At 35.6% G+C, this 27,211-nt stretch overlaps 1 protein-coding gene across 2 annotated transcripts in view; it reads left to right on the top strand.

The window, feature by feature from the left end:
- Window positions 1-213: 213 nt before the first annotated feature.
- FCHO2 (FCH and mu domain containing endocytic adaptor 2) overlaps window positions 214-27,211 on the top strand; it is an 80,034-nt gene continuing 53,036 nt past the window's right edge. For both annotated transcript variants that reach the window (XM_014252278.2, XM_014252279.2), the window contains exons 1-8: window positions 214-307; window positions 9,100-9,191; window positions 14,946-15,020; window positions 16,332-16,473; window positions 16,565-16,717; window positions 20,188-20,292; window positions 22,263-22,361; window positions 23,391-23,487. In XM_014252278.2, the coding sequence (XP_014107753.1) occupies window positions 281-307; window positions 9,100-9,191; window positions 14,946-15,020; window positions 16,332-16,473; window positions 16,565-16,717; window positions 20,188-20,292; window positions 22,263-22,361; window positions 23,391-23,487 (790 nt within the window). In that variant the 5' untranslated portion in view covers window positions 214-280. The remainder of the gene's footprint in view (window positions 308-9,099; window positions 9,192-14,945; window positions 15,021-16,331; window positions 16,474-16,564; window positions 16,718-20,187; window positions 20,293-22,262; window positions 22,362-23,390; window positions 23,488-27,211) is intronic.

Below are 27,211 nucleotides of genomic sequence, written 5' to 3' on the forward strand. Positions count from 1 at the left end.
GAGCCCGCCCTCTGCAGCCACGCCCGCTCCGCCGCGGACCCGTGCCTCCCGCCGTGCCCGCCAGAGAGCGCCCGTCGCCCCCGGTGCTGCCGCGCCTGCGCATCGGCGCCGGCGGCCGAGCGCAGGCGCGGGGCCGGGCCGGGGCGGGAGCGGTGTCGGTGGCCGCTCCGTCACGGGAGGGGCGGGCCGCGGCGACGGCGCCCGTTTCCTCCGTCGCGTCCCGGCGGCTGCGGCGGCCGCGGCCGGGCTCGCCGGTGGCCGGGGCGACGGAGGAGGAAGGATGGCGTACTTCGTGGAGAGCTTTTGGGTAGGGCAGCGCCGGGCGGGCCGGTGACGCCGCGCTGCGGGCGGAACGGGCAGGGCGCGGCGCAGAGCAGCCGCGGTCCCCGCTGCGGGAGCAGTGTCGGCTCTTACGCCACCCTCGGGGACTGGGCCGGGGCCTTGCCGTGGGGGGTTCGTGTCCGCTGCGCCCGCCGCGGCGGGCTGGGCCGCGGTGAGCAGGGTACTTGGCAGCCCGCGGCAAGGCAAGGGGACCGCCGGCCCTGCCCGCGCGGCCGTGCTCGGGCTCCGCTGCGGAGAGACGGCGGGAAGAGGGATGGGGTGGTATGGGGTAGGATAGGGGTTGCCGCGGGCGCTGGGCCGAGGGATGCGCGGACGCCACTCTGTGCAATGGGGTCTGGCACTCTTAGTCAGCGCGGTGCCTGGGGGTGACTTGGGCTGTAGTGGGTCTTGGTGCTGTACGGGAGAACAGCACGGGCTGTAGCAGTATCTCAAGCAAAGGCAGAGCGTCTCGGCGCTCCGCGCTTTTGTACCCGTATCTCGTCTCCGTGTGCCCGTGAGGAGGTAGACCCTCCGTGTAGGTCCATGAGGAGTAGCAGCCGGCTTAGGGAAACAACAGGCTTTCCTGCTTGCTTTGGACACGCGATCTTATTCGTCATCTCTGCGCAGATATCTGTGTTTTTAAGTGGGTAGATATATATGGATAAAAAGTTAAATAATGGCTTTGGGTTGATGTTCGTGTGAAATGCAGCTAGTTTTCGTCGTGACCTTTGCTAGTTTGAAACAAAATTGTTCTCGTAGAAACCGGACTGTTTACAAAGTTGCTACTTATTGGATTTTTTTTTTTTTTTTTTTTTCTGTGCCTCTCTACCAAGTAGTAGCGGAAACATTGCAATGTTTCTTAAGCAATTGTTATTGCTTGAGACTGAGGTGAAAAAGAGACAAAATATCTTTTAGACGCCTGCTTTTTTAGTTGTAAGCAGCAGTTATGCCTAAAGTTTGGGAAAAAACTAATTTCACAATTACACTATTCTTGAATATAAGCATAGCTCAAGTTTGTGTTTTGTTTGCAGTCTTGTGTTTAGTTTTGCCTTGTTTGCTTTCAACATAGTATTAAAATTTAATGACCCAAGATACTACATTTGCTCTCTTGGCATACAAATCTGCTTAATTTGAAGTATGTGAGATCAGTATTATCCAAACATGGTACAATTTTTCCTTTCATAAAAATAAGAATAAAAATTATGTAAAAAGATATGTTTTCATTGGAAAAGCTTCTATCTTCTCCTAAGATTAAAGCAAATCAGAACTTGTTTATTCAACTATCACAACTGAAATTGAACTTTTCTATTAGACTTTGTTATGTGCTGTGGTATGTTCATTTAACTGTCTGATCAGTTGTGTTTTGTTTTGTTTGTAAGTCCCTTAAATCGGTGAAGATAGTGGGCCATTCCCATGCATTCTGTTTCCATGTCTGTGTCTTCACAAATGCTTCCAGCAAATATGAGGTAGTAGACATCTACCCCAAATTCCCATTCTCTCTTTCTGCTTCATAGAGTCTCCACCTATAGCTTTGTTACCAAAACCACTAGTGTGAGTTATCAATGAGTGCCAAGATGTGGATGATTCTTTCTATTAGTACAGGTTCTTGTCACAGGTCCAGAAATCACAAAAGGTAGGACAAGAAGTTTGTTCATGTTTGTCTTGAGGTGATGACAAAGACATTAGACAGGATCATGCAAAATTTGACCAAGAAATTTTTATAATACCATAGACAGGGTTTTATTTTGTATAGAAGTAAAATTAAAAGAAATAGGGAATACTCCTTCTTTACTGCTGGGGGTGAATATTTTTCAAGATTACTGTAATGATGGATTTGGAAAATCTGAAAGTGTTGTGTTTCTGTATATCCTCAGAACTAGTCATAAATTATAGGTTTGTGCATTTTGAATCATTAGTCATTTCATTTGCACTAACATTTCAGAATAGGTTATTGTTCAGAATTGCTACTGCTTTGGAAGACTTGGGAAACAATCTATGTAGGTTCTGAATTGTGGTGAGAAAGTTAAGATGGGAATTAGAAGATAATGTGAAAATGCACTGAATGCATAATGACTAAAAATAATGAAGAGAATTTTGTAAGGAGAAAGGAAGGTGGTAGTATGTAGAACTTCAGAAGGATCATCCTGTATTTCTTCCTTGCCCTTTTAGGTAACCCCAGACAAAATACTTTTGGAAATATGGAATAGGATAGTTATGCTTTTTAAAGGACTGATTTGAAAATGTATCCAAAACATAATTAATATTTAATTATTTGACATAGATCCTGCCATAAACTTGCAGCTGAAATTGTGCATTGGAAATGAAAATCTGGATCTTAAGCTGTATGGTGCTCTCCCTTGATTTACTTATTTTCTGTACATAATAGGAAAAGATATCAGAAACTTAAGGGACTTAAATGATTTCTCTAGAAAAGAGAGTGACATGTGTATGAGTGTATCAATTTCTTACACACTATTTAAGCTGCTGTCTTCCTAATTGTGCTCATGTAAACAAAACAAATCTTATCTTCTTTGTTGCAAGTCTTGAAAATTTTCCTGAGGCTTTCCTCTTGCACTGCTTTTGAAAGTCTTTAGATAATTGCACATTTTGGTTTTGTTGTTAGAAAATTGGATGAGCCTGCTATCTCTTCAGTGGTCTGTAAGAGGTCTATGAGAGATAAATAAGACTGTTTTCAGGATGTGTAAAGCTGAAGTACAGAGACCTCTACTGTCACTTTAAAATTTACTATCACCTTGAAAAATGTAAGGGTCTGCTAATGCAGTATGGCATTCTAAAACAATTTTCCAAGTCAGGAGGATTTTTTTGGTTGTCAAAAGTTATGAACTAGTAGTACAGGCTATAAGTGGCTTTGATTCTTATGACTGAGTTTTAGGCATTCAAGTCACATGTCCAAACATTCTCAACACCTAATTCGGAGTGTCATAAACCATTGTATGCTTGCTGCTGTGTATGTGCTGCATCAAAACAATGTCATAATTTAAAGGTAACACTATCATAAACCATTTTCTTTAAAAAGAGCTACATTTTGTCACTTTGAGTACGCTGTTACTGGTATAGGAGTATAGAAAGTGTTCTTTATCATTGTTTTATTTTCTTAATAGAAAACATTGCTTAAACATTGATGTTGCATTTAAACTGACCAGTGCAGCTGATTCTTATGACTTAGTTTAAAAGAATAACTACTTACAAATTAGTAAAAATAAGCCCCTTCCAAACCAGTCAGTGGTTGTTTCTGAATTGTTTAAAATTAATTTGATTGAACTACTGGAAGTTTTATGAATAACTGACACTGGTTTCTGTGCAACTCTGTGCTTGGTAACTCTGGAAGTTCTGGCATATAAAAACATATATTTAAGTTGGGTTTGACAATTTTTAATTTTTTTTAATTGATTGCTTTACTTGTAGCTTTTGAGAATGGCTGTGTTGAAAATTCCTTTTTGTTGTTTTCAAATACTTGGGGCATAAATGTTGGCGGTATCCCAGTTTAATAACTGTAGCTTTGTGAAGAAACTTGCTCTGTTAAGAGTAAGTTGTATTGTCTTATGAACTTGTGGGTATATGAATGGCACGGAGACTTGCCACTCTGACAATTGGAATTGAATCTGGAATTACATTCAAATGTTTATGTAGTACTGCTCTGCTGCTGGACATACATCTAGATGCTCTGTTTCAGGAGAGCTGTTGTGCAATACTTGCTTAGTATCCTCTCTCTATGTGTGCATCTACCATGAGTTGGCAGACTTCCATCTGTTCATTAAAAATATTTTTAGTCACATATATATGGTGGGAAATATCTGTCCTTCCTCATATGCATAAAGCTTCTCTGGAGCTGATCTTTATTTAATATGATGAAATGGGAAGGTGGAAATTATACTTGACAGGTTGTTTTTTGTGTCCAATCTTCTCAAAACTTTCAGAACTGAAGAAGATGGATTACCTGTGTAAGCATCAGGTGACTGCTTCTCTTTAATATTTCAATGCTGTCAATTTTCTACAGCTCTTTAAGACACAAGAAATTGAAACTTACTGAGAGATAACTTTCAAAAATGTAACACCATAATATTAATCACATGAGTATTTTTATGTATTCAGGACCCATTAAATTATTTCCTAAGGAGAAAGCATGACAGACATTTATTTGAAACTGCAACAAGGATTACAGTTTAAAGAACATGACAACAGTATTTGTCAGAACATCTAAAATGAGTTTATGTATTCCTGAATTTATTGTCTGACCAGTCAGACTCACCATAATATAGCCATTTATATGTACTGGGTAAATAGAAAGAGCTGTAAGAGTGTAACCTTTTTACACTAATAGATGTTAGTGTTGAACAATTTTAATCCAAAGGAGACTGCTTGCACTCAAACAATTTGATTGGAAATATAGAAAATAAATGCTGCTGCAGATTGCCCAGCAATTTATGGCTATTTTTCTAAATGCAGATTTTAAATTCAGAATTATTTTTCTTGCAACAAACTTATTCATAAAACTTGAAGTATTTTAAGTAGTTCAGTACCATAGAGTTCCTGTAATCTGTTTCCTGTTAGGCACAAGTCATGGAAATGCTGATTTCTGACTACACACTTGCTGACAGGGCTACTTTCATTTCCATGAGGAAATCCTTGCAACTAGTTCTTGATAAAAGGAAATGGAATGACTCGTTGTTCTTGCTTTTCGTGACTTAATTTGTTTTGTGTACAGAGTTGGTCAGTAAGGCTTCATTGTAGGCTTAATTAAGTGTTTACTTGTCTTGCTTTCTCTAATGGCTTGCTATCAGGGGACATCTGTGTTCTAGATACAGAAGAGCTTTCTTACTCAGGTAGTATAGAAAAGGAAATCTCAGAATGAACAGCATCTTCTGTAGAGAGTTTTGGTAGCTCTGAGTAAAAAAGAGAAAACTGCCAATGGGCTTCAGAGTAATTAAATAGTGCCTGTATGGGAGAGGACTACTTACATTTTGCATTCTCTTACACAATTTTACATTTGTTTTCTATTGAGTAGTGACAGGACCACCCTCAACAGATGGTGGTTTACCTACAAAATGATACTCAGAACAGTCTTTCAAACTGATCTGGAAGTCTATTACCTAGAGCCTGATGTTATACATGACTACAGAAGATTTGTCTTTCTCCTCTATGCAACTTGTAGAAGAATCTGCATCTGGCTTCACTGTCTGTTCTACCAGTGGATGGTAACTGCTTATGAATGGGAGTGGAAGGTTTCATCAGTTCTCTCTACTAGATGCTGCATTAATTTATTTTTAAGTAGGCCAGTACTGGTCTTCCAGTGATCACAACTATTACTGTTGTCTCTAGGAAGGAACCAGTAAAAACACCCAATGAAGAAAAAGTGTATAAGACACATAATTTCCATGTACAGAATTCTATATAGTATGTGTGGGAAGGAGAAATGTTGAGAAAAAATGACACAAACAGTGTGGATGGCATATGTGCATGTTGACTGTAGTAAATTGAATAGCTTTTCCTCCTTGCTACCACATACGTCTGTCTCATTATGCTAAATACACAGCCTTAACTCTGATTGCTGCTTTTCATAAATGTAACTACTGAATGGAGAAGTTGTGGAAGGGCTGTATAGCTTTTTCTAAAGCAGAAAAATAATTTCTCTCTGAATTGAGACCCCATACTTAATTTGGTTTAGGTACACATATGTCTCCAAACATGAGCAGAATGTCATCAGTTTAGTCATCAGAACTGTTGGTCATGTGAAGGGTTTTGAAGTCTGGATGTTCGTGCTTTTAGATAGAGCTTGATATGGGTAATACAGGTTATACTTCACATTAGATTTACAAGTGAAGACATACCTTTTAGTTGTGCCAGATTTAAGCTACATAGGCCCTCAAATCTGTAAGCCTGCTTTTGACTTGCTGCTTTATTTAAACTTTAATGTATTTTGCATGTAGATTCTTAACTTCTGATAACTATTGATAGTGTTTAAGAGATGAGGCTTTCAGGGGTCTCCATTGAGGAAAGTATCTGTTCTGTTTCTCTGTCATGCTTTCTACTATTCATTGTGAAGTCAGGAAAAAGAATAGGACTGATTAGAAAGCCTAATTTAAGTGGAAAAATAATTTACTTTGCAGTAACCTTCAGTTATAGTTAGAGAACAAGATAATGATGGCAGCTGGTTGTTCAGGCTCATTCAATTCTCTAAAGATTTCCCTGGTTACATTTCTGATGGTTTATCAGGAAGGCTGCAGCCAGAGACTGGGTCATGAGAGTGCTACCCTTCCTGCATTTCTAAACTGGCAGGAAATTTATGGAACTCTAGTGTAGAAAAGGCCCCTTTAAAAGCTTCAATAATGTTTAGAAGCAGCCTATGTTCAGCTCATTTTGATAACATGTTGTTTTAGCTGGAAGAAACACCTTAAAGAACATTTCACAAAGGAGAATTTTATTAGTTTTTCAGGAAGAAATGCCTAACACTTATTTGTAAGTGTTTGTAAGTTTGAGTACAGTAACAACTTTGGAGAAATTAAATAAGAATTATATTCTGTATTCTAGTTGAAAATACCAGTGAGGTCTTAATTATAATGCAGTGACATTAGGGTTTATATTAAGTAGCTACATAAAGTTAATAAGTTAGTGCACCAGTATTCAAAGTTATCGTGGGCTTTAAACTGCAAAGAAAAATGTTTAGATATGTGTGAAAGTGGAAAGAAAATATTTAGACTGGTACTTGAGTAGGACAACATTTAAATAAAGTTGCATTTTCTACTAATTGGTTCTACTAAGTTCTTATCTTTCTTTTACTTTTCAAGTTTGTAAAAGCCTTGCTCTGTGGAGAGTCCTTTTAGAGTTTGGTGTATTTTCATGTGTTTTGTTTAGTTTTGCTTGTACTTTTAACAGATTGTAATGGCACTTGTACCAAACTAATCCAAATTTTGGTGCACTTTTTCAGGTTATAGCTCACTGCAGCCATGGAAACGATGATTTTATAGGTGTTTTTTTCCTTTTGCTTTGTTTTTCCCAAAGCTGGAAGAAGTAAAGCAAATAATCCTGGCTAGTAATCTGTATCAAATTGCCTTCAGTTATTTATTATTTGTAAATGTATGTGTCTCTGTGTGGTGTCCTTTAAGGCAACTCGAAACTTAGTGGAAGTGGACTTAACACAGCTGCTGTGAAGTTTTTCCATCCACCCATGACTGCTTCGCCTTATTTAAGATGGCAGATCCCTACATGCCTTCTCCTCCTAGCCCCACCCTCTTCTGCTGAGCGATGTAGCTTGTTTGTGTCCTTGCAGTGATCCAGATCAGTGATTCTTGTTTTTGTTTGCCAGCTTTATTTTTCAGTTGTATAATTTCCCTGATAAGGTTTGCTTTATGGCTACATAAACAAATTTTTGCAGAACTGAATAGGCAGAAAGGAGGGCTATAAGACCAAATTCTCAGGCTTTTCTCACTCACAGTATAGAGCTGTCTTTGTTAAAAGTCTAGGATTTTAAGAAGGATGTGAAGCTATTTCAGTGTATCCAGAAGAGGACAAGGCTGTTGAGACTGCTGGAGGACATGTCCTGTGTGGAGCCACTAAGGACTTTGAGCTTGTCTGGTTTGGAGAAAAGGAGACTGAGGGGTGACCTCACTGCTCTCTACAGCTTCCTGAGCAGGGAAAATTGTGAGGGCAATTTACCTCCCTGGGAGCTAAGGATAAGACATGCAAGAATGGTTGAAAACTGTGCCGGGGAAGGTTTAGATGGGACACTAGGAAGGATTTATTTACTCTGGGAAGGTGGTCAGACACTGGAATGTGCTGGCTTCCTAGAGATGGTAATAAATGCCCTGACCCTGTCAGTATTTAGGAGACATTTGGACAATGCCATTTAACACCATGATTTAATTTTTGGTCATCCCCAAAGTGCTCAATCAGTCAGGCTAAATGATTGCTGTAGATTCCTTCAGGCTGAAATAGTCTATTCTATTCTATGCTATCACATCCTGTTCTTCTTTCCCTGCCGAACATGTCTGCAGTTTTCCTGAGAGCACACTTTACACCTTATGTAGAAGCAACATTATGGATCTGAAGCTTTTGTGAGGGAGGAGGGGAATGGATAGTCTGACAGGAAAACTTTTATAGTAGCTGTGCTATTATGCTGTGCTTTGTCTTCTTTACATTTCTGTTTTTGCTTTTTGCTGTCAGGAGGAAGTTCATCAGAGTGCCAGAGGTCATAAGCTGGCTGAGTTTGTTAGTCAGTCCTTGCAGGGTCTCAGTTTTAATAGTGGGGTGTGCCTTACTCACTGGAAAACATCTTAAAACTAAACTTAAAGATAGACAAAGAGAAGCTACTAGTGAGAAGGATAAGATTAGAGATTTTATTTTTTATTTAGCTAGCTTTACAAAATACAGGGGAAGGAAAATGAAGTGTGAAGGATTGGGAAGTAGACTATCAAGTAATCCTAACTGAATTTTAGTTCATGTAAAACTATGAAAAATATGAGAGGATAAAAAGAGAGTACAGTATTTAGTATGTGTTTAATATGATGGGAAGTGAAAAAAATGTAAGTCCTCTAGAAGTCTGCAACAGCCTAGGAATGTATAATAGGTAGTGGTAACAGCTGAGGTGATTTTAGTTTAGTTTACACGTATGGGATTCATGGGAACTAACAGCAATTGCTAAAAAACAGAGCATTAGAAATAATTAACTTCCTGATGAAGTGATTAAAATGAAAAGCAGTTATTAAAATGCATAGGTTCAGCATGTTGTGTTTCATAGTACTACTTTCTGTTTATCTTTAGGGAGAAAGGAACAATGGCTTTGATGTCCTTTATCACAATATGAAACACGGACATTTGTCAACTAAGGACTTAGCAGATTTTATTAGAGAAAGGTAAGTATTCATCCTATATTTTTAATATAGTATTTATGGGTTTTGTTGTTTGTCATTGCATTTAACAGTAACGTGCAAAATATGTAAGCAAAATTAAATTACCAAAACTCAATTATCATTTTAATATACCTCTCATATTCTACAGGAGTTTCTATAGTTATTCCATTTGCTTAGAACTGAATAGGAACTCTTAAAAATCAATTAATAACAAGCTTCTAATTTCTCAGGTTTCAATTAAAGGATGAAAGTAAAAATCTAGAAGTGCCATATTAGATGTCCAGCAGTTTATTTAAATTAATCCAAATTTTTCATTTTGGTTGGAAGAAATATTATAATTTAAAGTTGCAAAAATTATCAGTCTTGCAAAGTTCTTACTATAGATTAGGAATTAGGCTTTAGCAATTGCTAGTATAAATTTTAAAAAAAATATACTTTCAGAAGCTAAAATACTAGGTTTGTTAAAGAGAGTGATACATAGGGACAAGAAAATAATATGCAGAAAATAACACAGGTTCTTCTATACTGGATTCTATATTGGATGGAAGGAACAGAACTGAAATATGAAAATATGACAACTTCCAAAACAAGTGACCTAGTGCTGCATTTAGTTCTTTGTGAAAGAACACTGCTGCTGCTACATTGAACATATGTGTTTCCCTTCTGAGCAAAATTACCTGCATGCCTGCTTCAGAATTTTGTCTTTCCTCAGTTACTGACACTAGATGACACAGTTCCAAGGTGTTAATTGAGGACCTATTTCAATGCTGGCTTCTTGTAGTAGGAGCTGTCAAAAAAACTGGAATTATTCTTCAAAATATTAGTTTTGGCCTCCAATAGATCTCAGTTTTAAAAGTACTTTCAAATTTCAAAAAAATCTAACCACCACAGATCTGACAGACACTCCATTGCACTAACTTTAGTGTCATTCATTTCAAAATGAATTGGAGAAAATAAAAAAAATGTTTCACTAAGTAGAAATGGGTGTGTTCCAGAGTCCAAATGTGATGTCTCCTTTTGGAAAGACTGCACAACCCAAGGAATCTTCTGTTTTACAAGTCCTCAGTTTTGGAGAATGCATTATGAAGCTAGGTCTGGTGAACTCCTGAGATGGGTTGAGCAGAGGGATGTCACACTGTTCACATTTAGTATAAATGCTTAATGCTTCACAAACTTGCACTTTTAGTATTTCACTAATAATTAAATTTAATTTAATAGTTTATTAATAATTTACTTTATTTAATAATAATTTTAAAATATTTTGCACTTTAATATTTTCCTTTTGTTATCTGTGTGAGTTCCTGAATCCTTCCTTTGAAAGCTTCTTTAGTTTTTGAAATCATTCAATTTATACCAGCATACCAGCACATCATGGACCTAAGCTGTACCTTACCTGGATACATTGAAATTTATTGGTTTTACATCCTTTGTGTTTAGATTTACTTTTATATTTAGATGAGAAACTCTGTCACTCTCTCTGCTTTTTGTCTCCTTTATGTTGTATTCTTTGTGCATGCTCCATTTTATTCATATTGGTCATAAGATGAAAGGTCTTAAGTAAATGGGTAAAAAACAACTTGCTGCTGTATCTGACTTGGTTTCTTTGCTTTATTATAAAAGTTAAACTTTACAGTAAATATAAAGTATAAATATAAAAATAAAAATATAAAGTAAAACTTTACAGTTCTTTCTACACTAAATCCCAAGTAAAAAGAATATGGCATTCTGGGTTTTTTTCTATTTATAAGCTTCTGCAAATTGAATTTTTAATTTAAATAATTTTAAAATTAAATAATTATTTTTAAATAACTTTTAAATTATGTGCCTTTGCAGTCAATAAAGAAAATCTTTGGACCTTTTTCCATAGTTTCTTTGGAACCTTATCCTCCATGAGAGTTCAATAAGTGTTTTTTCCTATGTGTGGATCAGGATGTGCCAAAGAGATATGCAGCCATCTTACAGCATTTTTTATAAGTTCTTTAAAAAAAATTCCGTTCTCATTAAGTTCTCACTAAGACAGAATCTGAGTGATATATTGCAATTTGCTTGACAAAGCTGCAGAATTGTTCCTTAAGGGGAAGTTGCCCATGTCAATGATGCAGATCAGCTGCACTAAATTCAGTCCTTTCCAGTGACTTTCTTCCATCAGGATATGAAAGTTCCCTTATGTATTCCTCAACCCTGTTTTTCAGCTGCATCTCAATAAGCCAGGCTGCAATTGGTATAGAGAGACTTCAAATATATGGTGTCCTTACTTTAATTAAAATATTTGAGTCCATATGCATGCAGTGAAGCCCTTTGCTGATGTTGTGAAGTTACTGTGGGATGTCATTCAGCTTCCTGTGAAATAAAAATGGTTCAGTAGAACACATTTTTTCACATGGGCAAAATTCTTGGTCTTAAAAGAAGTTGGATTGGGCAGTACTTGAGCTGTATTTTGCAATGGTTCAGTTGTCTTGTCTGTGATCAATTTTGCTCATTTGTTAAGTGCAAAGTTAAGAGATGTTGCACACAGTTATCTGTTCTCCTCATTCTGCAGATTATAGTCTGAATATTATTTTACAGTACTGTGTTCTGCTGGAAATATGTTAAGTGGATGAGCAACATGTATTAGGAGCTATCTAGATCTAGTGTTTTTATGCCTTGACTCTTGTGTACCTGATTTTCTGAACTCTTCCCTATGAAAACTGATTTTACATAAATTTGAATTTCAAATCTGTTCTTTCATTGCTTTTTACATATTGGCCTTTTTCTGTCTTTTTTTTTTTTTTTTTTTTTCAGAAGTGGATTCATAAGTGTGAAAACTGAAAACTGTTGAATAGGTAGAGACAGATCTGAGTTGGTGGTAACACTTTAAACAAGTTGGGGTACTTACCCTTTCTAGGTAGAGCAGTCATCTGGTCAGCTGGGCTTGCTAGAGTCTCCAGTCTAGCCAGAAAATATACTTTTTGTGAAGTGATTTTGCATGGAAAGAATAGATGGGTCAGTGCATTTGGATTAACAGACTGCTTAGGGCACAAAGGACACATGTCTGTGTGAAGTCCATCTCTGTTACTTGTGCTGCTCAGAGCAGTGTTTTAGTTGTGAGTAGCCTAATTGGGGAAAAATATTGTTTCCTTTTCTCCAGTCCTAGAAATGGCAATGAAAAAATGTGTAAGATATGGAATAAATTTTCAAATTATTGTTCTCTTAAGCATTTATATTTTAAAAATATTTCAAAATTTCTGTAAGAACATTCTGAGATTGTAAAGTCTTTTTCTCTAAGAAAAACAAGCATTTGAAATGTATTCATTTGGAATAGTATTTCTATGCTGTATCTGCTGTTCCTACTTGATATCCTGAAAGGAGCAGAAGTTTTCCTCCTTGTCTGTGTTCAGTGAGTCAATACCAATACAATTTTCACTTTTTCAGTTTTGTTCTTGAGTATTTGTTATTGATCATGTACTAAAAGAACTGAGAGCCAGTTGGATCTGTGGCTGAGAAATTTGTCATCTGAAGGAGTGAGTTTTCTGGTAGGCAGTCTGCTTAATGTTGGTAAATCTTGAGTGTAACAGGTTATCTATCTGCTGAAAGATTAGACACCAGTTCTTAAAATCATCAAATCATAGGATGGTTTGGGTTAGAAGGGATCATAAAGATCGGCGAGTTCCAACTGCCCGTGCTGTGGTCAGAGACATTGTTCACGAGACCAGATTGCTCAATGCCCCATCCAACCTGGCCTTGAATAAATGTCATGCTTCATTGATAAAGCATGTAGAAAGTTTTGGTTTTTGAAGAAGTGGAAATAGGAAGATTGAGCTGCCTGCATAGTTGTTTTTTCTTTATATATGGGGAAGATTTTGTAGGTGAACTGTCATGTGTTTGTGTGCATTTAAAATTGAAACTTTTTATATCTAAGAAATCATTCTGCTTTTCTAGGAAAGAAATAGATACAGGAATGTGTTGGTTTTTTCTCCAGGTGTCTTTCTAATGTTTTTCTGCACCCGTTGCCTGTAAGCATCATAGAAAGAATCTTCTAGGTCACATGAAACTAGCAATATATATTTCCATTTAACTTTTAAATGTTTAGCAGATCCCAGGCAAAGACGTGTTCAAAAGGGTGAAAATTAATTTACTAAGAGAATTATAGTCTGTTACCTGTACAAGAGAGTCCTCTGCAAAGTTAGGTGATAGGACAAATGTACTAACTGGTCATCTTTTGGTTCTTGGTGTTTTTAACTGATGTATGTTAGTACTCTGCGGTGAATTGCAGAACTTCAGTTTAGTGAAGATAGTTCATGGAAGTATGCTGTGAATTCGTTCAAAGAAAAGAGATGTGGATTTTGGTCAAAATTCTTGTATTTAAAGAGGCAAAATAAGGCACTAAGTTGTAAAATCTAGAAAACTTCAATAGACGATATGGATGATTAGTCAAAATATATTGTTAATCATGGTAATTTAAAAAAAAATAGTCTATGTTTGGAGCATGTGTCCTTGCTGTTGTGCAGTGTGCAGGATTTCCAAGCCTTGGGAAGTTGAACTTTTTCTTATCATCAAAGATATGATCATATGTGGAAGGAGAATAAAGATAATTGACTTCCTTTTATGGTGAATAACTTTGAAGTAGATGATATTCAAAATTAAATTAATTTGTTGCATGTTGCATTTCAATCTCCTCCATATAGATTTCCAGCTAACTAACTGTAAAGTTGTTTTGGAAGTTTAGTAGGTTTTAACACATGTTCCTGTGTTTCAGGTGAATACCCCTACTTTGTTTTCATATTTTTACAAGACAATTCTTTTTGTAAACTGTTGCACTACAGGAAAAATAAAAACTTCTGTCTCTGGTTATAGTCATGGTATAATTTGCAAGGGGGATGAATTCTTCATCTTCCTTTTTTTCTTCTCTTGTGTCCTATGTGAAGGTATTACACAGCAGGAAAGAAATTGCTCCAAGCTTTTCAAGAAAAGCCAATTACAACATTTACTCAAATCTAGCATTCTTCTACATCTGAGTTGACACTACGCAATGAATATTTGTTTAGGGTGAAAAATTAAAATACTCTTTAATAATAGGAGTGTTAGGAAGATTAATATGGAAGGACTTGCTGGGAGTCACTGCTGTAATAGTTGATTCCATGGCAAATGCCCCTGCAGAGACTCTGAGGAGAAAATCTGTGCCAACCCTTGGATTTTGCATCTTTAAAAGACAAGTGAAATTGTGTGTTCAAGTGGAGGAAAATATAAGAACACTTTGTGTAGTTTCCAAACTCAAATATCACCGTGTGAAGAACTTAAAGGAAAAACAGCCTAACAAGAAGACTAAACAAGACCTCATTTTGTTTAGTGTGATTGCTCAGAAAATATTGTTTGTTTATTGTAAAGTTTTCATTACAAATAGATTTTATTTTGTTGCTGTGTAATACTCTCCTGCTTAGACAGTGCTGGATGGATGGTTGTTATGATGCTTTGTTCTGTCTGTTACTAAGGGATATTAATGGCAGTTGAGAACAGCAAATAGAGAGGAAGGAATTGTCTTTTTCAACTTTCACTTCCTGGATTTTATTTGTTTTGCTCCTGCAGTCCCCTTTGTCACAGGATTCTTAGATTATTTTTTTAAATGTACAATGTGATTTTTTTGTGTAGTTTTTGAGAGATCATTTAAATGGAGTAATTTTTAGCTCATGTAAAAAGCCTTCTGTTTTGTACCTTTTGAATGACTGTTCAGTCTTCATACCTTCAAATTTTTGATTATGCTTTTGATGGTTTCTTTGGCAGGGCTACAATAGAGGAGACATATTCAAGGTCAATGACAAAACTAGCCAAATCAGCAAGCAATTACACACAACTTGGGTAAGTAAGTGTACATAAGAGAGAATAAGTGAATGTAAGTACCTGGTAAGAATCAAGTTGGATTCTGAATGTTTTATTGATGATGTTGAAGGTTAGTATAACTTTGCCACCTTTAAAAATGATAGGTCTTTAGTAACTATGCAAAAATTTGTGCAGCTATGACAAAGAGAAAGCGCAGTTCTTTGAAACTGAATAAAAAGACCAAAGCTCAAACATGGATAAACTGTCTTTTCCTCTGTGTTTAAAGCTGAGTTATTTTCAGACATAGTGACTTCTATTACATCCTCTCAAGCTATGGAAATTATTTTGAAGAGAGAACATATGGCCTGCAAATGTGGCAGAGAATTTATTTATTTACATTATTTCTGGTTTTTGGAGTGTTGTCTGTTCTCAGAGATGTTCAGAATAACACTTTTCCATAGATTTATTCCATAGTTAAATGGAAGTTTTATACATAGGGTATGTTTTTAAAAACTGGAATGATTAACGGATGCTTTTGCATTAGGAAGATTAGGCCAATGAAAACTTAGACTTAGACTTCTGAGAAAAATTAGGGGTTTTTTGTTAATTTATTGCAACGTAATCTAGAAATGTGGGGAGTTTTCATTAGTGGATAATTTGATAATAGTTGTTGCTGCTCTTTAAACTAGCAAGCAGATACAGAACCTTTGAACATAAGAGCTTTAAAGCCTATGGTTAGTATTGATTTTTAGCAGCATTAGCCAGAATGGCAAGGCAGAAGTATATCTTTGGAATACCTGGAGAAGGTCCATTCTGCACAGAAAAATGAATATGAGAAATTATCCTGCCTCTTTTTTCATTTTTATTAATCAGTAAATCCCTTTTATTGGCGAACCATCTTTGCCAATATTTTTTTTCCTCCATTTTGTGGTTGTAATGATGTAAGACAACTAGAAATGTAACTAACCAAGAAATTCCTGATTTGTTCACTGTTCAGGTGTATACACAGTAGTACTTACTACATGTTAAATTATTTTAAGCTTTTCTTGCACTGTCTTGACACTTGGCATTATTGTGTGCTCATCATAGTATTAAATACAATTTGCTGTGTTTTACTTATTAGAGTCAATACAAGTAGAACATAAAACATGGAAAAAATAGTAGGTGGGATGCCAGGTACATTTGGAACATATTTAATAAGAATTTATGGCAGTTGTTGGTTTTTTTGTTTGTTTAAAATTTGGGAGGAGACATGAACTGTAAATTTACTGATTATTCTTTAGCACTACTAAAAAAGTTGTCAACTGAAGGAAAAAAAAACCCAGATTAACATTATTTTCCTCAATCCAGGACATTTGCGCCAGTTTGGGATGTTTTCAAAACCTCAACAGAAAAACTAGCAAGTTGTCACTTGGATCTTGTGCGGAGGTTACAAGAGCTAATAAAAGAAGTTCACAAGTATGGAGATGAACAGATCAAAGCTTATAAAAAGGTTATTAATTCTTTTTGTTATGTATGTCCAATGACTTTTTAACACTAAAATTAAAATGGTTTGGTTTTGACAACCATGTGATATTTGGCAGACTAAAGAAGATGTTTCAGGAACTTTGGAAGCAGTGCAAAATATTCAAAGTATCACTCAGGCCTTGCAGAAATCAAAAGAAAACTACAATGCAAAGTGTGTGGAACAAGAACGCTTGAAAAAGGAAGGAGCAACACAGAGAGAAATTGAAAAGGTAGCTCTGTCACATCTTACTTTATTTGTATTAATAGTTGTCTTGTATGTTCACCTTGTATTAGTAAGTTGAATGCCCAGAAAGAATTAAACATAGTTAAAAGTTGTGAGTAATTTGCAATATACATATCATTAATACTTAGATATGTTTTATTTACACTTACTTCCTTGTCTGTTCTTATTGTACTGTAGTTCTAATTCTTCACTTTGTTAATACCTGCATCAATGATAGTTTAGTGTAGTGGTTTTAACAGAAATTGTGCCCTATTGTTTCAGAATCTCATGTTTTTGAATACATTTCCTTAAGTGAATACTCAGTGCCCTTGTTACTGAACTCAGGAGTAATTGTGTTATCCCTGCAATGAGACAAAGTAGCTGAGTACATGAGTATTTGAAGTCTGTTGAATAAAGAAAAGGATATCAACACTTTTACTGCTGTTTTAAGAGATTCCAATCTCATGAACCAGAGACTCAAGGGATGAGCGTCTTGTGGTGTATTTAGTACTGTCCTTGGGTTACGGTGGAGGGGTTGATCCATCCACAGAATCAATCAGCTTGTGGGGTTGACAGGGACCTCTGAAAGTTGCTCAAGCAGGGCCATCTCAAGCCAGTTACTCAAGACCTCATGAAGACAGCTTTTTAGTATCTTCAAGGATGGAGATTCCATGGACGCTCTGGGCAACTTGTGCCAGGTCTCCATCACCTTCACAGGAAAGAGGTGCTTCCTGGTGTTCAGAGGGAGGGAACCTTTTGTGTTTTCTGTTAGTGCCCATTGACTCTGGTTCTATCACTGGGCACAAAAGTGATTCTGTTGACTATGTTTCAATTGTTTTACTTTGTTACAAATCTACCTTTTTTCTGTCTCAAATGACAGTTCATGCTGGATTGTAGAGATGAACCAGATGTGTGTTGGCAGATATTCTCCTGCCAGTGTATTCAAAGTATAATTTTTCTGAATTCTTGTAAGTAGAGTTTCAGTAGGAAAGATTGACTTGAGGGAAGGCTTTTTAAGATGTAGCATTATCTTTTTTCGTTTGGAAACAAGAAACTACTCAGCATATCTGTATGAGAAGGGAGAAAAAGGAAGCACTATAGGAGGAGTGCAATTTTTTTACTGTTTTATGCATCTTCCTTAGAAGATTCAATTATGTCATAATTGATTGCTCTGCAAGTACATAAAATATGTTTCCAGTGGGAACAAGTAGCTGACACTGTCACATCTCTTCAGTCATGCCTCTATTCAAGTTTACACTTGCAATTTTGTAAACAGAATGACCAAACTTTGTATTTATTTTTGCTTTGGTAGAAAATAGATTCAGTGTTAGAACAGAAATAGTATTTCAGTGCAACATGAAAACTATTTACTGGCAAAATCACAGATTAACTTTTTTCTCAGCAAGCAAGGGATCTGTACCAGTGTACACAGTGTACAGAGTTTATCACAAAGCCAAATGTTTGGAGAGATACTTTATTGAAGAATCTAAGGAGGTATCTGAGGCCTTACAAGTCTCATTGCAGCTGAAAGTTAATATTAACTTGTGTAATAATTTCCTGTTGTTCTCTGATATGTAAACTTCTCTTTCTATAGTGACTTAACAAAAAATAGTTGACTGATCCTTATTCTTTCACATACTGTAAATCTGATCACATACTGTAAATCTGGTAAATACAGTTCTAGCAATTTCTGTATCTGGGAGTAGTCACATTATATTTTCAGAAGAGATTACTAGTTAATCATACAGTGTCCATATGTTTTATAATTTTTTCTGTCCTGCTGAGTACTTTGTATTTTGATCACTTTTCAGCATGTAATACTGGCATAAATATCATTAAACATGATGGGAGATGGAGAATGTTTTTGTTTTGTCAAAGTCCCTTGCACATAGGGTTCAATTAAAAATGTTTTACCAAAAAGGAACCCATTTCTACATTTTTTAGCTTGACATTTTCTTCCATTTCAGTGATTAAATTTGAAATCAACTTCAAAGCAGTCTTAATTTTCAAATCAAGATTTCATGGAGCATGTTTTATTTTCAGCATAGTAAATGACAGTTGGGAAACATGATAAAACTGTGCGCTTCTCAGTGATTCTTCTGTTTAAATGTGTAAGAGTGAGAATCATAAAGTAAAATTCAGGATAATAAACTGATACATTTGATACAACTTTTCTGAATAATCCATGTTCTTGTTACATTAAGTACTTTCACGCTGTTATGCTATTATGCTGAGTTTAGAAGACTTTGTGACTAAGATCTGCCTAGGCTTTCTTTGTAACTGGGTGTTACACTGGGCAAACAACTAGCTTTGGTTCCTATTTATTTGAGGTGTTAATATGTATCTGGTATATTGTAACTCATGATTGAAATTGCGGAATCTGTCTCTCTCCCTCTTGCCAGAGGGCATCTCTTAATTAATTGAAATTATAGATAGCAGTCAGCTTTACAAATCATTGTAAATAAAAAATAGTTTTTGTTAAACAGATTAAATTTATTTGAAAGTAGAAGTAGGGCTACTCAGCTAGAACAAATAGAGAATACACAATTCTCTTTACTGATGTCATGAACAATTCAGAAATACTTCTATGTTACAACTGATGGGAAATTTCAGAGAGATAGTAAGCATGTTCAATAAAGAAGCTAGGAAAGAAAATGGTGTTCAAGATGATTTTTATTGGCATTTAACCTGGAAATAGATTATCAAAGGTTTGAACGACTTCATCTCATGCATCGTGCTGTAAACTTTGAAAATAACTTTTTCTCTACTACAATCAGTCTTAATTCAGTTTTGTTCTCCATGTAATACTGAGATTTTCCTGTATTTTGTTTTGTGTTTTACTTCACTCGCAGAAGGAAGATTTTGGTTTATTAGCAACAAATAAGGAAAAGTATAAATCTCTAAAGGCCTATTAATAATAACACTGACCTGCCTAAATCCGCCCTTCACTACATTTTGCATTAGCTTCACTTTCAAATATCTGCTAATCCATTGATGTAATTTGCATACTTTTGAGTTTCTTTCTTAATTTCTAAGACAACTTCTCTGTCACATTTTTTTAGCATGGATTATTCCAATGCATTTATAACTATTTGCTCTGTAGTCTAACCCTTCTTTATTTCCTACTTTGTTGTTGCAAATATAAATTTGTTGTTCATATTTGACAAGATTTAATGATTTATCTTCAGCACTAAAACATTTATTTCAAAATCAGTTTTATTATAAATAGTTTTATAAAATTTTCATTGCTTATAAGGAGAAGGGATTTAATTGAGTTAATTTGTTACACTTGTATATGATTTATGTATAGTAAAATTGCTCTTATCTGAGATATTTGGTGTTGAAATTTTGTTATGATACTTCTCTGTTTTGGTATGCCCCTGGATAATTTTTAGAGATCATCCTAGGCTTTCTTTTAATAATGACTTTAAAAGCTTGTATTTGTGACATTTTACACATTTTTGTATTGACCTGTAGGCAGCAGTTAAAACTAAAAAAGCAACAGATACTTACAAACTGTATGTGGAGAAGTATGCTGCATTTAAATCTGATTTTGAACTGAAAATGACAGAAACAGCACAGGTAAGTGTTGCATTCAATGAACCTTCAAATTACCTTTGAAGTCAGTTAATGTATTCTATTTAATTTCTGGAGCCATATGAAATTGAGAATTTCAAAAACTCGTCCTTTTGGAAATTGATTTGTTTGAAGGGCAAACACTGGCTACGTATGTTGTAATAGCACTGTCCTTCAATGACACAGGGGTGTACTGGCACTCTAGAAGACATTTTGAAGAAATTTTTGGAAGAAAGCAAAATGAACTTTTGGAAGTATTGTATATGCATTGTGTTTATGTGGAAAATCCTATGAATTGCTGGGCACCCTGAACTTACTCAATGGAATTTTAATATTGGGATCCATTGTGGCTTTTCATTATTATTCCATCAAAGCACTGAAGTTCCAGTTTGTTAAAATATCTACCCAGGATTTACCTGAAGTTATGAAAAGCTGTTACAGCTGTTTGTTTCTGGGGATTTTTAAAAGACTATATTCTGGAAGATTTCAGGTTCTCTGTATCAATGCATATGCCAGTTCTTGCTACATTTTAAACTACATTTGGCTAAATATCCTTTGTTCCTAAACTGTAGCTATCCTTTTACTTAAAATATAAATTTTCACTTAATGTTATAATGGACATTTGTAAACTTTCCACATCTATCCATATTGGAAATTAAAATTGCCATTCTGCCAATTAAAGATATGTGTGTGGAATTCATTTAAAGTATAATGGTGTAGCTGCATCCACAGTTTGGTTGCACAATGGCTACTTTAAAGATGATGTGATAGGAAAAATAATATCCATGAATATATGGATGCCCACTTCTGTGTGAAGCACACCCTCTATTAACTTAATTCAGCATACATTTCACTTGAAAATATGCTGATTAGTTCTGAAAATTAAACAAGTGAGGGATATGAGTATTTTCATTTGTTTCAGTGCAAAATCAGTTGGTTTAGCTTCAATCTGTTTTACGATGTCCAGTAAAAGAAGTAAAATCATGGGGTAGGCTACAGAGTACAACAGTATCTTCTGTAATTAAGAGGAAGGCTGGTGAAGAAAAAGAAAATAATTTTAATCTCCTTGAGTGATGATACCTACAGAGGTATGTAAGTATGGCAGGAAATTGAGGGTCTAAGAAGGTAGAAATGTTTGTCTTATATGTATGGAGTCACGTTTGTGAATCAGAGTTGCAGGAGGTACAAGATGGGGATCTTCACAGAGCCCTGTGCAAATTGGAAAGAGGATTAAGTGGTGCACCAAAGTTTGGACACACTTGAAAGGGCAGTTACAGAAATAGGCAGAGAACTAGGAAAGAGCAGAAGTAAACAAAGATTTCAAGACTGTTATGGTTTACTGTTGGGGAGGATGAGAACATTTTTAGTTCTGATTTTGGCCAGGAAGGGGCCATTGAAAACTTCGGAAGTGATTTTAAAATGACTGTCAGCTGACAGCCTGGGTAAAAAGGAAGAAACTGTAAAAATTATGTATGACTTTAAAAATCAAACAAATAATTTTTGAAGAAGCAAAGAACATAGATTTAACTAGAGAGAAAGAGTGTGTATGTTTACAAGAGTGTTCTAAAAAGGAAGTGCAAAACAGATCCAGAAATAAGATTTCTTGGTTTAGATGAAAAAACAAGACTCTTCAGTAATGGAGAAAAGAGAAAATTTGAACACCTTCTAAAAATATTTTCTTTCAGTAGAAATAGAACAGATTTTTTTTGAAGGGTTAGATGAAAGTTCAAAAAGTAAGTAAAAAAAGTTCAGTAATCATTCTGAAAGGATAGCTTTCTTTCTAAAGTGCATTATTTCATAACTCGCTGAATTCTGTGCCTTACTTTCTTAAATGTAATTATTATGCTTAAGATGTGGAGAAAAAAAGCGGCTTTTTTGTTCTTTTTTTCATTTTAGTGTATTTAATTATTGAAATTTAAGATTTAGTGTTTCAGGAAATATTTTCATTATGATTAATTGCTCATATTTGTTTGCAGAAATTTCAAGACATAGAAGAAATGCACCTTCTTCGTATGAAAGAGATTATACAGTCATTGTCAGATACCATAAAAGAAATTCATTTACAAATAGGAGAGGTATTTTTATACTATATTTGGATCATGCTTTATGTTTTTCCTTAACTATTAAATGAATTATTTATTACTTTGTGAAATTCATCATAATCTCAAATTTCCATGGCTTCCTGTTGCATTTTTAAGTTCAGTGTCACAAAATTTACAGAATAAGACTAGATAAATTTTGTCTTCACAGAAAATGAAGTATTTGGACAATTTGAAGAATTTGAAAGTTGAAGAATTTTTTGTGTATTTCTAAATTCTGTTTCCTGGATATTAATTTAACCCTCATTTCACACAGAATTAGGCTACTACTTTTTTAATTGGAACTAGAAATTATATCACTCTGAGAAGTTTCCAAGTATTTTATATTCTTGGATTCTATGAGCAAATGAAATTTAAGAACAGAAACTTCTATAATATCTTTTTTTTAGATGGAAGTTGGTTTAATTAATAATCTTTATAAACAGCCCTTAATTTTTTTATTTTTAAATTGTCACTTAGTTTGCTAACATTTTAGTATTGAGGTTTTCTGCTTTAATAAGTGATCATCACAAGGGTTATGCTGTTTATTTCTAAAGGATATGAGCATCATCCTTGTTGGAAAAACTTATTAACAGCATGTTGTCAGACCAAAACAACATGTTGTTATATCAAAACTATTACAACAGTAATGCTTTTTACTCAAGCAGGTGGGAGTTGTGATAATACAGTAGTAACAGTTCACACCCTAAACTGACACTGGGTGAAAAAACTGCTTGTCTTCCTGACATGATAGTGGGATATGTTGCTGACAAACTCAGAAAATTATGTATACACAAGTTGTTTAACATGGAAAAAATAGAAATAAAACCTAGAGCTGTGATTTCATTTTTTTGTCTGTATTGTACCCACACTTGCTAACGCTACAGCAAAGAACAAGATTTCCTAGATAAAAAATATCTGTTGATTTCTCTAAGTCCTGTAATGTATTTTAGAGGGAAGATTTTTGAACCTTAACTATAAAAAAACCTACTTTTTAAAGTTAATTGCATTCTTTTTTTTTTGAAGGTGCATGAAGAGTTTATTAATAATATGACAAATACTACAGTTGAGAGTTTAATACAGAAATTTGCTGAGTCAAAAGGAACTGGCAAGGAAAGACCTGGTAAGAGATTAACAGAGCAGGAAATGTTAGCTTTAAGGCTGGAAATTTCCATTCCTAATGAAAGGTTAAACCCGTATTTGTTAATGTGCTGTATTTTTAACCTATGTTCAAGTTCTTAGTATTCATTAACTTTGATACTAAATGGGTAATAGAAATTGATAATGCAGGGTTCATTATGTGCATGTATTATTTGTGTTCATAAAGCTTGGTAGTTTGTATGTCTGTTCTCCTAAACTATGCTGTTTCCTGAAACATCAGGGAAATTGGTCAAGAAGCTGTAGTTCCTTGTACAAACTATATGTTGTCTGTTATGTGTTTCTTGTACAAACTGTGATTCTGCATAAATTGTATTTCAGAATTTTATTCAATATAAACATGTTCAGAGCAGGTGTCTATAAAGCTGCTTATTGAAGTATTGGAAGAGTTGCGTCAGTTTCTTCAGGTTACCAAATTATCATTTTAATAGATATGCAATGTCTATTTTTTTATAAAATGTATTTTAATATACAATAATGTGTATTGCTTCTTTAGTAAGAAGCAAATTGAATAGTGCTTTCTGAAGGTACTGCTGGTTGGGTGTGATAAGACTTTCCTGGACTGGCGTAAAAAGATGTTCTCACAGTACTGCCTATATCGTATTACTTTAATATTGGCACAAATATTAAAGTCACTAGGTATCTAAATACCTAGTAAATTCCTAGTAAATAGGAATTAGTATTATTTCCTTCAGCCCTGGGTGTCCTCACTAGCATCTCTGTCTTGTAGTAGAGGCACACAAAGATGTTTTCTTTCCCGCAAGAATGTACATACCAGAGTAGATAATGAAAATTTGTAATAAATTGTTAAATATTATTAGGTGTCTTGCAATGTGTCTGTGAGGTGTTTTTAATATAACATTGTTTCATATTCTTTCTGTGATCCTCTAATGCTGATGTCCAAGTGGGATGAGGTAAGATTACATATGGAACAATTTTTGAAAGTTTCCTGTGTATTTGTCAATTTTCAGTAAAGATCAGAAAAGAAAATGTATAAACTTCAGGGTATCAAGGTCAGTTGGTCTGAAACAGGACAAAGATGTGAAAATTTGGTGTTCAGATGTCTTTGATTAGCTGTTGCCAAGATGTCATGGCTAGGGATCTCAATCTTGCATTTAAGATTCTGACTGCCTGGGTTACAAAGACTCCTACTAATTTGTCCTAGAACATTGTGCACTTCAGGTCATCCATGCTGTTAGTGTGGGTCTTGCCAGACAACATTGAAATTTTAGAAAAGTAATATTTCACTTTTTAATTTAATGGAGAAATTACACACATTTTATACTTACTTGCTTCTTTATAATTCTTCAAATCCCATCTGTGGCATAAAAAAATAAATACTTCTTCAAAGTATTCTCAGAAAGTTTAGCAAAATATTTTAAGGAACAGTAGCACATGTAGTGTGTAATGTATGGACCTTAAATTTTCTTTAACAGTATTAAATTGTTGTATTGATATCAACTTTATCAAGCAGAAATGGTGCAGGGAGAAAGCATAGTCAAATTCAGCAGCAAAAGTAGTTTGGAGGTTTAAGTTTGGAGTAGTTTGGAGTTTAAAGACTAGCAACAGACCACTAAAGATGTTAATTATGCTTACTGCTTCTAAAATATTTATTTTGTTAACTTAGAATCATAAAACTTTGATAGTTAGAAAGGTTTGGAAGACAAAGTGAGGTATCAGCCTTCTAAGAATGAAAAGGAAACATCCACTGTTAAGGACCGCTTTTTCTTGATTAAATCCCTGCTTTTTTGCATCTGAGAATGGTTCACAATGAAAAGATATTTTAAATCATGGAGCAAATGTTGAAAGTCTATGGGATGTATTTATTAATTAGGCTGAAGAGGGAGATGGCTCCTCAGAAAAATATAAATATTCAATGTAAAAAAATAATGCTGACTTGGCTTACAAAACAAATACAGAAAAACTGTCTTCTAGATGCCACTGTTGTTTGTGATATGATTAAAGGCAATACTTTAAAATTCCCCAGGACTATGTAGGCCTTCTTTCATCCGTTTTATTTGTGGGTTACTATGATCAGTGACATGGTGGGTACTTCCAGATAAAATAAACTAAAAAGGCAATGCATAACATATTATTTTAATTTATTTCAGTATATTCTACCTATTTATAATTCTGCACATTAGAGTTCGCTTGCTTTTATTTATATCTGTAAAAATAAGAATGAATCTGAAATGAAGTACTGATGAAGGCTGTTTTATTATGGAGAACTGCAAACCATTTACAGTAGAGTTTATTGTGTATCTGAAATGTATCTTTACAGTGATGTCTGTTTTATCAGATTATATGGGCTCCCTCTGGTGGCTAATTTCTATCACCTGGAGTTGTTATGCACAGGGGCATCTAGTACATGTACTTTTTCTTGTACAAGTAACAGGTTTTCTTTCAAACAGTAATGCTTTGTGAGAGGTTTTAAATTTACTCAGGAGCTTCTTTACAATGGCTCTTCTTGCACTGCTACCTAAAAAACTTACCTAGTCAGCTTTATAACGTGCTTCTCACTGAATTTGTTTTAATTTTTTCGCTATTAAATCAGTTTAGAATTTAGGGGCTTAAATAACACAACAGTTGTTGAAGAAATTATGATTTTTGTTTTCTGCCTTCCATTTAGTGTTAAAAAAATGAAACAAATGACTAAACCACTTACATCCAGTTGCAAATCTTTAATTTCACCTGAAAAGAAAGTCACTTAGTGTGAATCAGTGAAAAACAAAGCTGGCAGGACCAGTAAGGCTTCAGATCAGAATTTAATGTGTTCCCTGAACTGCCTCTAACATCTGGAGGAACCAGGATGAGGTCAAGGAATGGGCCCATGGGAATCTCATGATTCGAAGGGCGAGGTGCTGCACCTGTGTCAGAGCAGCCCTGGTTTCAGCCCAGGCTGGGGGATGGACAGATCACAGCAGCCCTGCCCAGAGGGGCTTGGGGGTGCTGGTGAGTGAGAGGCTGGACATGACCCAGCCATGGGCACTCCCAGCCCAGAGAGCCAAACGTGTCCTGGGCTGCATCCAGAGCAGCGTGGGCAGCAGGGCCAGGGAGGGGATTCTGCCCCTCTGCTCTGCTGAGACCCCACCTGCAGGGCTGTATCAGCTCTGGGGTCCCAGCACAGGAAGGACATGGACATGTTGGAGGGAGTCCAGAGGAGAGACACTAACTTCATTAATGCACCTCTCCTATGAGGGCAGGCTGAGAGAGTTGACACCATACAGCCTGGAGAACAGTATGCTCCAGGGAGAGCGTACTGATGGTGGCCTTCCAGAATTTAAAATGGCCTTATAGGAAAGATGGTGACATGGAAATAGGGCCTGTAGTGACATGGCAAGGAGTACTATTTTTAAACTAAAAGAGAATAAATTCAGACTAGATATAAGTAAGGTGTTTTTTATGATGAGGGTGGTGAAACACTGAAACAGGCTTCCTAAAGAAGTGGTAATTTTCCCATCCATGAAACCATTCATGGTTGTGTTTGACTGGACTCTGAGCAACCTGATGTTGTCAAAGATATCTCTGATCATTGGAGGGAGGTTGGACTAGATGAGCTTTAAAGGTCCCTTCCAACCCAAACCATTCTAGGATTCTATGAAACATTCCTGGTGTTAGGTTTAATAGCAGATTTTATACCATCAGTTGGAAGATGCTTTAGTCATATAATCCAGCAATGTTCATCAAAA

The sequence above is a fragment of the Pseudopodoces humilis genome, chromosome 4, assembly GCF_049639895.1.
Source record: "Pseudopodoces humilis isolate 2021_Gansu_Grassland_sample_001 chromosome 4, ASM4963989v1, whole genome shotgun sequence".
Classification (NCBI taxonomy): domain Eukaryota; kingdom Metazoa; phylum Chordata; class Aves; order Passeriformes; family Paridae; genus Pseudopodoces; species Pseudopodoces humilis.